General features: G+C 27.8%; 3 protein-coding genes across 6 annotated transcripts; 1 reads left to right on the plus strand and 2 right to left on the minus strand.

Annotated features, from left to right (window-relative positions):
- Positions 1–2399: 2399 nt before the first annotated feature.
- LOC118069502 (uncharacterized) lies at positions 2400–4887 on the minus strand. The gene is made up of 3 exons (XM_035087668.1): positions 4603–4887; positions 3649–3799; positions 2400–2784 (listed from the first exon to the last, which is right to left on the minus strand). Exons 1-3 carry the CDS (start codon positions 4637–4639, stop codon positions 2466–2468), a joined length of 507 nt encoding a protein of 168 aa, XP_034943559.1. The 5' UTR covers positions 4640–4887; the 3' UTR covers positions 2400–2465.
- On the plus strand, positions 4793–8055 carry LOC118069501 (uncharacterized). Of its 4 annotated transcripts, none has more exons than XM_035087667.1 (4): positions 4793–4945; positions 6506–6569; positions 6713–6911; positions 7554–8055. In XM_035087667.1, exons 2-4 carry the CDS (start codon positions 6527–6529, stop codon positions 7942–7944), a joined length of 633 nt encoding a protein of 210 aa, XP_034943558.1. In that variant the 5' UTR covers positions 4793–4945; positions 6506–6526; the 3' UTR covers positions 7945–8055. The 4 variants fall into 4 exon arrangements, with proteins under 4 accessions (XP_034943558.1, XP_034943555.1, XP_034943556.1 ...); XM_035087664.1 differs by having other exon boundaries at positions 6525–6569; positions 6701–6911; XM_035087665.1 differs by having other exon boundaries at positions 6525–6569.
- A 4794-nt stretch (positions 8056–12849) lies between these two features.
- On the minus strand, positions 12850–13224 carry LOC118069500 (histone H2B-like). The gene has a single exon (XM_035087663.1). The coding sequence runs from the start codon at positions 13222–13224 to the stop codon at positions 12850–12852; it is 375 nt and encodes a 124-aa protein (XP_034943554.1).
- Between the last annotated feature and the right edge of the window lie 1964 nt (positions 13225–15188).

Here is a 15188-nt window from a genome sequence, read left to right on the forward strand (position 1 = left end):
ATAGAAAGAGAAAGGACCATCAACTCACCAACAGAATACCCAGAAGCAACACCTGGCAGATACCTGGTTCTTGAGGCGTGATGTAATGTTACCCTTCGAATATGCTTCCCTCAGGAGATCTCGTAGAACCTCATTTAACCTTCTGCTTATTGGCCAGTCAGAATGTCAGAAGATTTAATTTCATTAACCAAAGTCATGAATTATGAATTTGTCTCACATTATCCTTAATCTATTGATAACACGGATTTTTATTTTGTATTTATGATATTTGCTAAATTAACTTTCTCAATAAAAAAAAAACTAAATTGTTAACTTGAAAATGTCGAGTCATTTTCTATCGATATAATACTTATATAGGGTAAGTGGGGGTAAAGTGGAACACCACGAAAAAATTTAAATCAACAAATTATCCATTATATGAAAAAATTTTAATAATTTTTAATGCATTAATCAATTGAAAAATTGATAAACAAAACATGCATTAAGCGTTTTTAAACTTATTTTAACAAATTATTACATTTTCTCGAGCGTTCCACTTTACCCACCCTTTTCCTACTATACTTTGAAATGATAATTTCAAATAATAATATATCAAATGATATTATTTTCATTAATGCGTAAGACTTTAAAAGTGCGCTAATGAAACGCAGTGTTCTATGTACTCTTTTTATCTTAAACGATAAAAGTTAATAAGTTAAAAGTCAAGACACTAAATGATTATTTTATTTTACATAATAAGTAATCGATTTTAAGCCTACTTTGAAACAATTACATAAAAATAAAAATTGTATAATTACTGTATAGCTGCACTGATTCTTTCATCGTTAAATTATCTGTAAAGCTGCTCCATTTCTGCTCTACATATCATACATATAAAACAGATATTCCTCTAATAAGTGTAAAAATTAGATTAATATAAAAAACTTTGGTACAAATTCGGTATGAATTTGTTTACTTAAATCTTAATAACTTCGACCCCATTTTCATTTTTAGGAATAATAATGAAACAAAAATTAAAAAAAAACGTTCAAAATTATTAAAAAGCCAATCTGACTTATTGAAATTCTTATTTTCATCAAAAGAAAATTTTGAAGAAAAAAAGAAAGTAGCCGTCGCGAATGGGATAACAGAGGCTCAAGTAAATTTGTGGTATAAAAAACACAATCTAATAGAGAAAAGAAAAACAAATGATTCTAATAATGGTAATACGTCAACTCCGGGGACAAATACTTCGATGGCCACTTGTGACGATTCAGAAGAATCAGATCAGGTAAAATAAAGTCAATTATTACATTTGTATGAACGTTAACATTTCATAAAGTAACGATATACATTAGACATTTGAAATCAATGTTACTATAAAAGTCTAAAATAATTAAATTCAAAAATGACTACAGAATATTTCTAGTCATTCCAATATAGTTTTCTCAATGATATTCAATTTATCAGTTCTTTATTCAAAACCTTATGAAAATAGACTCAAATAAATTTCTCGATATCTTAATGATAAAATATGATCTATTAAGCTGTTATAAATGCTTTTAATATATTTGTAACGCGAGATTGAACAAATTTTTTTTTTCCAGGATGAGTAAATGGCCTGCATTGGGACATCTTCAAATGAATTAGTATTCTGTATAAATCAGTCGCAGGTAGAGTAGCAACAGAAATGTAACAGCAAAATAAATTGAATGATGAAACAGGAAACAAAAAACTACAGTTTAAAATTCATTTTCCTTATTTGAAAATCCTTATTATTTTTACCTCTTACTTTTCTTTTTGATCTTATCACAAGTGTAAATAACGGTTTTGCAAAAGTTCTTCTTTAGATTGCTCAGATCGGGACGTTTTTTTACGCTTAGTATTTATTAAATCATAATCAATTTTAGTTCTCCTTTTTTCCATAATTTTAAATGGTAAATAATAAATTTATTTTATAATAAAGAAAATTAATCTATGTCACATTTACAATTATTGAATAACTTACTTTCTTTGCCAATCGGATAATCTTTAATGTCAAAACTGCAATTATTCACATTGTCAAGCTCATAGAAGTAAAAATATTTTTATTCAATAGTAAATTTTGAGCTCTTGTAAATGAACTTGATACTTAAGAGATGTCTCAGCAAAATTATAACATACAATAACTCAAAAATTACTTATGACAACCCAAAATTCACTATTGAACAGAAATATCTATACTTCTATTAATTCAAAAGTACATTTGTCATTTTTGACTTACGGTTAGTGCAAAAATGTTCTCCGTGTACAATTAATCAGTGGTATGACGTCGATTAAATAAAAAACTCATCAACTATCAAGCAATTTTATTTGACAATATTACATTTTTTTATCATCATGACAAATTTAGTAATATGCGTAAAGTTACATTTGATTACTTTTTTTTGAAGATTATCCGAATTCAATAACAGAGATGTATTTTATTATTTGCGAGAAAACTCCATCTAATCTAAATCATCCTCACTAGACATATCAGATTCTTCGACAGTACCTTGCAAATTTTCAACATTTTGTGTTAATTCTGTTATTTTTTCACTTAAATTGACGAGCCTTTTGTCTAAATTATTAACATTATTTTTTTGTTTTTCTTCTTTTTCTTTTCGTTGGTACCACCTTTGGAGTTGACCTTCAGTAATTCCAAGTTTGGAAGCTAATTTTCGGTTTTTGTTAAAATTTTTATCTCGGGAATACATGTACTTCAATAAAACTTTTTGATCATTTGTTAATTTCTTCAGAAAAGGTTGTCCCTTTTTTGTTAGTTTTCTAAAAATATTAGTCAAATTATAATCCATGCATCCATCGAGAGAATCAGGCCAGGATTTGTCAAAATATATTAATAAATCCTGCCAAGACGCAAAGCACATGCTAATATGAAAAAAATTTGTATTAAGATGGTCCTCACAAGCACTACAGGTCTCTTAATATCCGAGACAGACTTTAAAATATTTTTTTAACTTCAAAGTCTTCAATTAAAATTTTGAAGTTGACATTCGAATTACAAGTATAACATCAGACATGGAATCTAAGCCCATTTTCGACTTCAATTCTCTCGTTTCGTCTTTTTTAACAAAGTTGAGATTAAAAATAGATGTTATAAAATTTATTTTGAACCTCAAAAGTGTATCAATGCCATACAAACAATGGTATAAAAGTTCATGATGACATTGATGATCAAAATAAGATTCTTAGATCAATTTAAGACATCAAAATCTTTAATAAGATTGATGGTTCCCAAAATGTAATTAAATTATAAGCGGCAATTGTAACATCAAACGAATTGAAAATTTTGAAGTAGAAAATTAGTTTTAAATTTAGTCTCGGGACTGCATCTATCTGATATTACAAATTTCTTCGAAAACACCTTTAGATATATATATCCACTTGTGGTTGTGAATAAATAAAAATATTAATAAAATCTATTAATTGCACATCTTGAAGTCTAAAATTAAAAATCACAATTGCTTATGTAAAAAAAAAGTACTCAGCTTTGTTAACTAAGAAATTTTTCCAGGATAAATTCAAACTTGATCACGAAGTAGACGAAACATATTATATATCAGACTACGATTGAATTGGTTTTGCTTTTTACGAACTCTTTTTAATGTTACAGTGAATTGTGATACGTACCTAGGAGGAACTGATGTTTGACCATTCATTTGTGGGGGTATATTATTCATTATTGGATTTGATGTTGAACAATGTGGTTGTTGTTCATTGGACTGTTGTGAATTTAAAGATGTAAGGCTCTGAATTAACATCGGCCAAAAATTCGGCATTTCTAAAAAAAATTACGAAAATCTCTAAAATAATTCTGAAGGAATTTTTTAACACATCTCCACTAATAAAGTAAACACTAAAACATCTAAAGTGTTTATAACGCAAAAAGCGTTTAAAAGTCGACTACAAAATTGCCATAGTTCGTTTAATATTGCAAACACTTTAAGTGTTTAATTTCTAAACACTTGGGTTTCCAATGAAGATGCTCGAGAGACCCTTAATCTTGCAGTTAATCATGCAGTTTGAAATTGGTCATCTATTAATCTCACAAAATGAAGACTAAAGAAGTTATTCATATATAATTTTTATACATTTTATATGATATTCATATATTTTTTTTTTTATTTATTTATAACTACAATCCTATTGGAAGATCCAGAAGGTTGGTCTTCTTTTTTAGTCATCTGACTTCCTGGGTGCGGAGATATTCATGTATGACCAATTTTAAATATGATTGATATTCGATACTTATTAGATTATTATAAGAATCAGTACCTATTTATTTTTTTACTGGGGTCGTTAATAAAATAAATATGGAAACTGGTAAAAACTCTTAAATCAAAATTAAATAAAAAAGCACAATAGTTATTTATGATTTGATGTGAAACTATTATTTCCTATAGGAATAACCTAGATAAGTTAGTTTTGCTTTTTTCTTCAAGAACTTTAAAATTCAATCTGATTAAAGTAATTATCCATCGTTCAAGAAGTAACTTTTACCGTTACATAGAATCATTTTTACTTTAATGTTAAACGGATTGCTATTGACTAAAAGTAGACAGACTAATTTTTGAATGTACTTACGCATTAATTCTAGTAAATGGTTACGAGAGTTATCCATGATTTTAGATAAATAGTATCAAGTGATTTCGTATTTATAAACTTCGATAATAATCTATTAACCTTCAAGTTATCAAGTAGATATTAATGCGGATATTAACCAATTTTTACTTCTTATTTTTTCGCTATTCTACACTGTGATTAGAATGATACTTTCATTCAGTACATAACTTTATACACTTTAGTGTCTTTAAGACTTATGTATCAAACAAGTTTATCTTTGTAATGAATCAGCAATGTACGTCGTGTGATCTAACATCGTCATCGTTTGTCTTACTTGAAAGTGCAGAAATATTGGAAAGTCAAGGTAAAACGTCCACATACGACATTCCGTTTCAGATCGTGAAATTAAATCATGCATCTTCACAAATCAACTTCTGGTATAACAGTTAGTAAGAACTGACTGTTTTTTTATTATTCAGTAATATTGTAACATATCTATTTTTATCATTATCAGAAATAATAGTCCAGTTGTGGTGCGAAAAAGTAGAGTCAATAGAAAATTTTGTTGCATTTTTTGGACAACGCTTTTTATTTAGAAAAGTACACTGATTTGCAGGAGATCTAATAAAACGTATAAATCTTTTGAAAATAATTTAAACATTAAAAAAATATGAAAAAAATTTTAGCCTGGTCCGAAAAGTACAACGAAATTTGCTATTAAAATTTTACTACGACTGGGCTTTGAAGAAAATTTTATGATAGAAGAAACCAGAGCAAATCCCCCTCCCCCTCCCCCGAGTTCGAGGTGGACCTCTTCGAAAAAATGATAAAAAATATGTAAAATCTTGAAATTAACATGTGAAGTACACTGTAAATCGTTGTGTTTTGAAATGACGTCACCCATTTGATTAACATTTTAGTCACTTTTTACCCATTTAGATTAGAAACACATTAAAAGTTACTACAATGTTAATCAAATAGGTGACATCATTTTGAAACACTACGGTTTGCAGTGTACTTCACATGTTAATTTTAATATTTTACACAATTCAAAGAAAACTGAATTTTTTCGGCTATTCATAAAGCAGTTTACACCTGTTTATTTTGAAAGATTGATGAAATATTTAGAAACCTTGGTTCTTGGTTTTTCTTATAATCAACTTCACGAAAAAAATTTTCTAGGAATTTTTACTAGTTAATTTAGAGTAAATTTTACTAGCCAAAAAAGTTAAAAATTGCGATTTTTTTTAGTAAAAATATCTAAAAAAACTTAAGAAAAAGTACTAGTTTGGCTGGTAAAAATTACCAAAAAAGTAGTAAGAAGTCCTATGCAGGTTGGTCAAAATTTCTAGAAAAAAATTTATAACAGTCAACAAATAATATTTAATGTAGGACTCCGTAGTGCAATAAACAAAGTATTGTACTCATTTTCCAATAATCGCGATTAACCATCATATAACTGAAGTAGACCGATCTTCGGATAAAAACATGGTCAAGGAAAATGAAAAAATATTAAGTTATAAAATTAGGCAAACCGACGTGTTCCAGCGTAGTAAAGTAAAAACATCTGAAAGTATAAAATAATTCTTTGATGTAGGCATAATTATATTTAATCAATTCAATAGAAAGGAAATTTCTGAATTTATCAATTTTTTTCTAGAAATTTTTACCAGCCAAACTAATACTTTTTCTTAAGTTTTTTTAGCTATTTTTACTAAAAAAAATTGCCAATTTTTAATTTTTTCGGCTAGTAAAATTTACTCTAAATTGACGAGTAATAAATTCCTAGAGAATTTTTTCCGTGCTAGTATGCTATCAAGTAAAAATAAAAGGTAAAAAATCATTGGTATCAATGTTGATATCTTACTGATATTGTGAAGACTGATTGATTATTGTTAGAGTTTAAATATTAATGCAGTATCAGGTAAAAATTTTATTAACAGCAATGGAATCAACCTCTCCAATTATAACAGCACAATTAGTTTTAGGTAAGAGATGGCATATTTATAATTTCTTTTATATTTTTGCTGGAAGGTTTTTTTTTCTTAACTCTAAGTTTCATCCATGCTTTGACGTCTGAAAGCTGCATATTTTTCTTATCAATTAAATGAAAACTTAGTATTTATTGTAGATTATTTGATTGAAAAGAAATGTTATGATGCTGCAAGGATGTTTCAAGATACATCTCCAGATTTAGGTGAGCTTGTTAAACAAATGCTCAACGGTGAAATATCAACCCCAACATTGCCTCAATCTACCACAGAGACCAGTATTCCGGCAGATAAGAATATGAACTTGTCAAGCATTCTCAAAAAACAATCATCTACAAAGTAAGTACTTATTTTACTCTTATAAGATTAAAGACATTCATTAAAGAGAAATTAGTATATTTTGCGCCGAGGGAGTAAAGTAAAACATTTTATCCAGAAGAAAATTTCGTCCCGAACTGAAGACGAAGGATAAAATTTCGCAGATTGAAGTGTTTTACATTTACTCCCATCAAGAAATAGTACATTTGTTAACCAAGGGAGCAAAGTAGAATATTCTGACGTGGATGTAAAATTGCATCCCGAGCCGAAAGCGAGGGTGGCAAATATCCAAGTAAAGATATCTTACTTGGTTACGTGGCCAACATATCATTTTTTATTATATTATCGTCCAAAATTAAAGTTTATTTCTGTTTTGAAGTTGGAAAAGTGACGTTTTCTCTCTCGCAGAAAAAGACAACACCTGTCTAGGCATGTGCACATACGATTTTTTGTCTTTTTATGCGGGATAGGATACGTTGCTTTGGGACCTGAAAACTGGGAGCAAACTTTAAGTGGGGGTATAATAAAAAAAGGTTTTTGTTCTAATCAGCATTGCTAACAATAAATTCTGCTGATATTTCCGGTGTACTAAAATTTATCTGATACAGAAATTACATTACAAATTTGAACATAAGATCTAAAAGTTCTCATTTTCCGTTCCAGAAATGAAGACTTGAAAATAAAAAAGCAACTTCATCAGAAAAGATTAACAAAATTTCAACAAATGATGTCAAATCTATCTTCAGCGTGGTTAACTCCAGAGAAAAAAAGACATCTAGCAACTGCTTTTGGACTGACGGAAAGTCAAATCCAGTCATGGCGTCAAAAGAAATTAAAAAAAAAAAAAATGAGAGAAAAAGAAAATCAAATTCATATTTTAAAAAAAAAGTTAGCAAATATAAATAATCAACTTGCTAAGATAGAGCAAAGTGAACAAATTCTAAACAACAACGAAAAGGTTTTTTGTGATGTAAATGATCCAGGTCCGTCAACATCTCAATCATGTTTTGAAAAAAACGAAAGTGATGATGATTCAGTGGAACAAATCATATAAATTTGTGAAATTCATTATTTTTAATATGCATGTATTTTTGGAAGGTTTATTTTTAAAATGAGAAATGATAATGTATCAGAATTCATATATTATATTGTAAAATAAAAGGATAAGGATAACTAATATTTTAAAAGAACGTTTATTAAAATGATAGATTCAAATACAGAATCAAAGATATGACGTCTAAAGTCAAGTCTCAGTCCTAAACTGGAGATAAACAAACTCTCTCCTCATTGCTACACTACGCGACACAAATGGTATCCGATTTTGTTAGTTTTTTTTGAGGTTATACATGCAATTTCCTATACCCTCCTATACCAAATTAAAACACCATTTATGTCGAATAAACTGTCGTCAGTCAATCAATTCATAGATGGAGACATTCATATATTTCACAATATGAATAAATACTTATAGATATCTTCTGTACACGGAGAGAATTTTTTACTAAATGTAAGTGCAAAAAATGACAAGTACACTGTAAATCAAAGTGCATTCTTGTTATACATCTAAACGTGTTTAAAATGACGTCACTCATTTGATTAACCTTGTTGTCACTTTTAATGCGTTTCTAAGTGTGTAAAAAGTGACTACAATTTTAATCAAATGGGTAACGCCATATTTAACACGCTCAGATGTGTAATAAGATTGCACTTGGATTTACAATGCATACGTTTCGAAATTTAAAGTAAAAATTATCTATGTAACAGTAAATTTTGGGTTCAATTCAAAATTCACTGTTAAATAGGAATATTTTTTATTTTTTAGGAGGACAATTAGACTAGCTTAAATCACATGTTTACCACCCTCGCTTTTCCCTCAGGTTGTAATTTTACACGTGGTTTGAGCTAGACTACTTTCCCTCCCTAGGTGTGAAATGTACTATATACTTCTATTATTCAAAAAGTGCTTTTGTCATTTTTCACTTACGATTTGTGCAAAAACTCTCTCCGTGTATAATATATAACAATAATAATAATTATAGGGAAATCTGAAACAAGATAACTTCTCTAAGAATTCCTTTATTTGCGAAAGTTTAAAGGTGTAAGATAAGAGACCGTATTCTCAATCAGGCTCAAAAAACAGATCCACATTGATTTTGAATATTTTTATCATATTAATATAATAAAATATATAATAAAATTCTTCATTAAGAATTATTCTTCAGTTGAATAAATATTATTAAGTGCAAGTCAATTTTAGATCATATGGCCATCTTACCCTATTTCCTCTCATAAAAAGTGTTAATATAAAAATCTAAATGTATTCTAGCATCGGCAATATACTTAGATTGCTGAATATTCTTGACATAAAATCAAATAGATTATATTTATATTCGTTTCATTAATATCCGGTAAAAATTATTAGCAAAGTCATGGATGTAGTTTAATTAATCTGCCGTAAACATTGTCTGCTCATTAATATGGTCATAATATAAGCTCGTATGCAATATAAAGATGCTTACATTACACATGGCATATAGGGAGTCTATCCCCCATTATTATGAACGTCGACTCTCAGTTTCCTGTGGCCGCAATTCAACCCTGCATATCTACTCTCCTCTCCCTGTCGTTTTATTGGGTGTAAGTACTTGAACATACATCCGAGAATCACGCGCATCGCTTGCCCAATACTTATGCCAACAATGGAAGGACGAAAATCTGAAACGATATATATGTCGTGTGTACATATATACATTTATGATATACAATTCAAACTGCCACGACCATTCGTTCTTCTCTTCCTCCACCTATACAATATGTCTTATGCCAATAGAGTTATCCATTCAAATGCATTTTAATAATTTATATAAAAAGTATATTAATATTTCAAAAGTGTTCTTTCAATAACCAAATTAATGCTTTTGTAATATATTGTTCAGAGTTGAAACAAAAATATGATATAAAAATATAATATAAATATATTAACCATCTCGCCAAATTCAAGCATGCCACTTGTTAACTATAATCAAATTTTAATAAATTTTAATAATCAAATGACATACCATTCATGGTAGCCTGCAAGTGAATCTAGCAAGTGAGCTAGCTCGAAATCCAGCATCACGTGTGGGAGCCTTCACTACTTCTTCAGTAAGTACGAGAGTAACAATAATTAGTATTAGCGAGTATCATTTGGTTCAGAGCAATTAATTACAATGGTACTAAGTGATTTAGAATGAATAAACAAGCGGCAATTGAATAAGCTAAATTTCAACATTCAGATATTTCGAAAGTTGTTTGTAAGAAAATAATTATGGTATTTATTGTGTCTTTGTTGTGCATGTATATTTTAAAATATGACGAAATAATAACTCCAAGACGTATTATAAAAGAATGGAATCGTTTATTAAATCAATTGCAAGATCTCAAAGACAGGGAAAACGTCCGGTCAGCTTAAGTCTCAGTCAGAAATTGAACATAAACAAATCGGTCAAGTGTTGCTAACAACAAATTCAGTCGTTTGTCAAATTATTTATAGATGGGGACATATATTTACTTTAGAATATTAATTGAAAAATTTTTTGCGTTCTATTACAAATACACAGACAAAAATGTTTTAGATCTAATACAGGAACAACGTTGTATGCTCATATTATATGGGTATGTTCTGGTTAGCAAATACAATGAACACATGAGTATGAAATTAAACTCAAGCGACCATCATGGTATGATTATATTTATTTTAAATAGTAAAATTTAATTACATGACAATTATCATTTATCTAAATATTTAAAGATTGGTCTATTTACTAGTCATCTTTGAAACATTGTATTTTAATTGGAACTATTGGAAATATTTATGAGTTCAAAGAAGCGTATTTTAATTAGTGTTGATCTTTTTATTTAGTGTTTAAAAAAAAATTGCTTTTGATTTTTACAGGGCACGACTACGGTTTCCATGGCATCACAAAATAAGAATGAATTTCGATAAAACAACAACAAAAATTATTTGAGGCCAACTGGATTATTGACTATAAGTCCATAAGATCAAATTAGTTCAATTCTATTTTATCTCAGAGCTTGACGGATTGAGTGTGATAAAAATTTATCCACTCAAACCTTTTTCGAGCTTGGTTCCTCCTCCGATACGTCGCTGTTGTCATGATTTTTGTAAAAATTAATTTTTTTATCATTTTTAGTCAATGTTATTATATTATCTTTATTCCTCCAACTGAATGACACGAAAGAAATATTAGAAAATATTTTTTCACTCCTCTCAAGTGCTTAATTTAATACAAAAAAAAAATTAATCCAAACAATTTTATATAAAAAATGATTTTAAGAAACATTCAAAAAATATTATATTTGCTTCCACAATCATTTTTTTGAACATTAAAAATTTGATCATACTGTCTTCAATGTTTCAGTGTAATATTCAAGTTCATGTAGAGGAATGTAAACAACTTAAAAGTGAAATAAACTTATATTAAATCAAACCTAAATTTATAAAAAGTCAAAGTTACAGTTATTGACTAAATATTTAATAAATATAATTTATTTGATTTCTTTGTTATTATAAAAAAAAAAGTTAAAAAAACATTGATTAAATATTTGCGAAGAAATAAAAAAGCAAATTTTTTATATGCACTGAATAAAAATAATGTGACTAATAACTGTGATATGAAGTATATATTACAACTAAATTTAAAGTAGGAAACGTTACATAAAATTTTTAATATCAAGTTTTATTTGAATCTCTTATATTCTTCTTTTCAAAGAAGGAAGAAGTTTACTTAGGTTTTGAAAACCCATACGAGTTTTAAATAAATAAGCTTATACATGTTCGGTTAGTAGGGTAGCAGACATATTATATAATAATACCCGTGAATATAATATACGAGATATGAGTTTATGAATTGGCATTGTTGACAGGAATGTAAGCAAAAAATTATAACTGTATTACTTGAGCCTCAAGCGATTCAATAAAATGTTCATAACATATATATTAAAATAAATTGAAATAGTATTTTCAATGTTTTAAATAGAGAAATGTTAATAAAATTTTTGTTGTCAATTTTATATTCTGTTATTTAAATTAAAAAAATATTTATATGACTGTTATAGTGTAAAAATATTTTTTTGTATAGGTATTTTTTATTTTTTTGCAGCAAAATGAAAAAATATTGAAGCATGAGTGTAAATTATTTGTAAATCTAATTTTAATGTAGAATATTTATTTTATTATTTATGCAAAAAAAAACAATGGAATAATGTAAAATAGTGACATAGCAATTTGTTAAATAAATAATCACTTGAATGAATTCATGAATAAACAGTTGTATGAATTCCTAATCGATTTAATTTACAAATATTTGTCAATTTATATTGCTTTATTTTAAAATTTTAGTTTAAAATTAGAGTTTAATAATTTTAAAAAATCAAATTCTTATAAAAAGGTTGTAAATTTACTCGAGTATTTTATATTGTAGTTCGCGAAATTGTGAATTTAGAAAAAATAAAAAAAAACTTGTGATAAAAGTTAAAAAAAAAATATATTTCATCTCCTTTTTACAGAAGATTCTTGAGGAGTTATCTTTCATTCTCACTAACAATTCTTTTTCACTTTCATTTTTATCAAAAATTTGAAGATTTTATTTTATTTTTTTATGACGAGTATAAAGAACTAACTACTAAGTAATCACAATGAAAAAAGAAACATGCAAAAAAAAATTGGTCTGGGCTTACTTTGTGCCCTGATGACAAACTTCCTAATCATTGAAATCCGCAATTTTGTCATCTTTTAATTTTTTTGTTTATAACAAATTTGTTAAAACTCCCTTAAGATTACATTTTAATTTTATTTTACAATACTTTCATTCTCTTATATCTTTAATTATTAAAACAATAACCTTTTTTATGATCATTTTACTTATATTACCTTATATTGTTTATTGTAAGGATCAATTTATTTGGAGCTGGTGTATTTAGTAACAACTTTTGTCCCTTCACTTACAGCGTGCTTAGCCAGCTCACCAGGTAGAAGTAGTCGAACAGCTGTTTGAATTTCGCGTGATGTAATCGTCGATCTCTTGTTGTAATGAGCCAACCTGAATAACTCAGTAGCGATACGTTCAAAAATATCATTGACAAAACTATTCATGATACTCATTGCTTTACTAGAAATTCCAGTATCAGGATGAACTTGTTTGAGTACTTTGTAAATGTAGATAGCGTAACTCTCCTTCCTCTTACGCTTCTTCTTCGATTTATCAGTTTTAGAAATGTTTTTCTGGCCTTTGCCAGACTTCTTGACAGCTTTACCACTTGTTTTAGGAGGCATGGTAAAATACACGTACTTTTTCAAATCAATCATATCATACAATCAATCAAAATAATATACTACATATATTAACATTTGTGAATATTATTGTACCAGCATGAATAAAATTTTAAAAAATTATTCAATTTCTACAACATTGAACTCTGATAGTTTTTATAACTTCAATTTCATCAATTATATTCGATCCAAAAACTATGAAAGACTCGTAAAAATATACTACACACTAGAAGTCTGTAAGCGACGTTCCTACGAACTATAAAAAAATTCCAAAAGAGTTTGATAGGCTGAGAAATTTTATCTCTACATAAAGTAAGACTCTATCTCTGGAGTTATAATAAAGAAAACTCGATGATCTCTCAATGTTCATTTTCAACCAATCAGATAAATAGAGGACTAAAAGGATTCAGCAGAGAAAAAAAGTGCAAACTCAGGTACAAATGTTTCCATTGAAGCACTAACAAATATCCATAGGGCACGCGATCAGAAAAACGATCTCTATATAAACCCCTCTCTATCATTGATCCTTTTCTCAATCATCACTTTATTTAGCAATGACAATAGTAATCACGTCATGGTCTACCAATGCAACTTCAACAACGACGCTTGAGAGTAGCGGATTAGAGGTTTCCAGTGCACGCGTCAACGGTTAGAACATGGGACAACCACATCGGTTGGACAGCTCAACATTGTCATTTGATCAAAGCGATCCCTGAATCTCTTATATCCTCAAGCCATTTAACCAGAAATATTTTTTGTTGATTGAATTGTGCTCTTCTATACAACTATTCAACAGAATTTTATAGATGAACTTGAGTTTTCATGAAAATATTTAGCTTTTGATTCAATTTTTGGTGAATTGTTTTGTCACAATTTTGATTTTCAATTTTTTTTAACTATTGAAAAATTTTTGTTCAATATTTTTTAAAGCTTTCAATAAATTTTTTTATTCCGATTTTGCAAGCATTTATTGGCATTGATATCAAATAAATTCAATGAAAGAATTTAGTTGTATTCACTTCTAAAATATAATCACCAGAGCATAATCACCTTCCTAATTGTTTCTACTAATATGTATTGAAACGGTAGAATTTTCTTAAAGTAATTTAAAAGATGTTACAATAGGAGTCGATAATCAATTGATTTTCTTCGCTACAAATATTTAAGTTCCATCGCATGTATAAGATACAGATGATTTATTATTTATTGGTAAATTTTTTTAAAATAACATTAATTGTTTTTTGCTTCTTTCAGAATTTTTAAAGAATACTTTATTAAATTAAAATTAACGTGATAAATTATTGATAGTATTACGAATTTAACGTTCAATATATTGAGAGAAATTTTTCAATTTAAAAAATATTACAAAACAATTGAACACAAGGAATATTTTAATAATGAGAGAATAATTACTAAAATGATATAATGTGGAGAAATAATGATTAATTACTTCTTAAAATTACTAAAAGCAGATGGACGTAACACAAGTACACAAACGTAAATTTGACTACATCTAACAAAATTTTTGCAAAAATTCAGAGAAATAAAGAGTAAAGTCGATCAATTATTTTTTCTTTTTTTAATAAAACCAACATTAATAACATTTATCTATTAAATTAATGATAATGAAAACTTTCCAAAGTGTATTCATGTGTGACATTATTTTGTCATAAATTTCTCTTTTGTGTATAATTTCCAAGATTTATGTTGATGATATTCAATTTTATTTGTTCTCTGCAACCATGTGTTCAAGATACCAATTTGAGTATTATGACCTTCTTTCAATAGATACTTCATTGCTTATCGTACACTTTAGTTTAGTACATGCTAAATTATTAAAACTACTAACAAAGGTTAAAGGGAACACAAAGGAAATTTAATGATTCAGCACATCTTCGTGGCATCAAGTAAGCTGTTAAGACTTTTGAGTGTCAATGAGGTCGAGAGGAACAAGTATAAGCTCAGTT

Source organism: Chelonus insularis, unplaced genomic scaffold (assembly GCF_013357705.1).
Source record: "Chelonus insularis isolate UGA/USDA-ARS -01 unplaced genomic scaffold, ASM1335770v1 contig_411_pilon, whole genome shotgun sequence".
Taxonomy (NCBI): domain Eukaryota; kingdom Metazoa; phylum Arthropoda; class Insecta; order Hymenoptera; family Braconidae; genus Chelonus; species Chelonus insularis.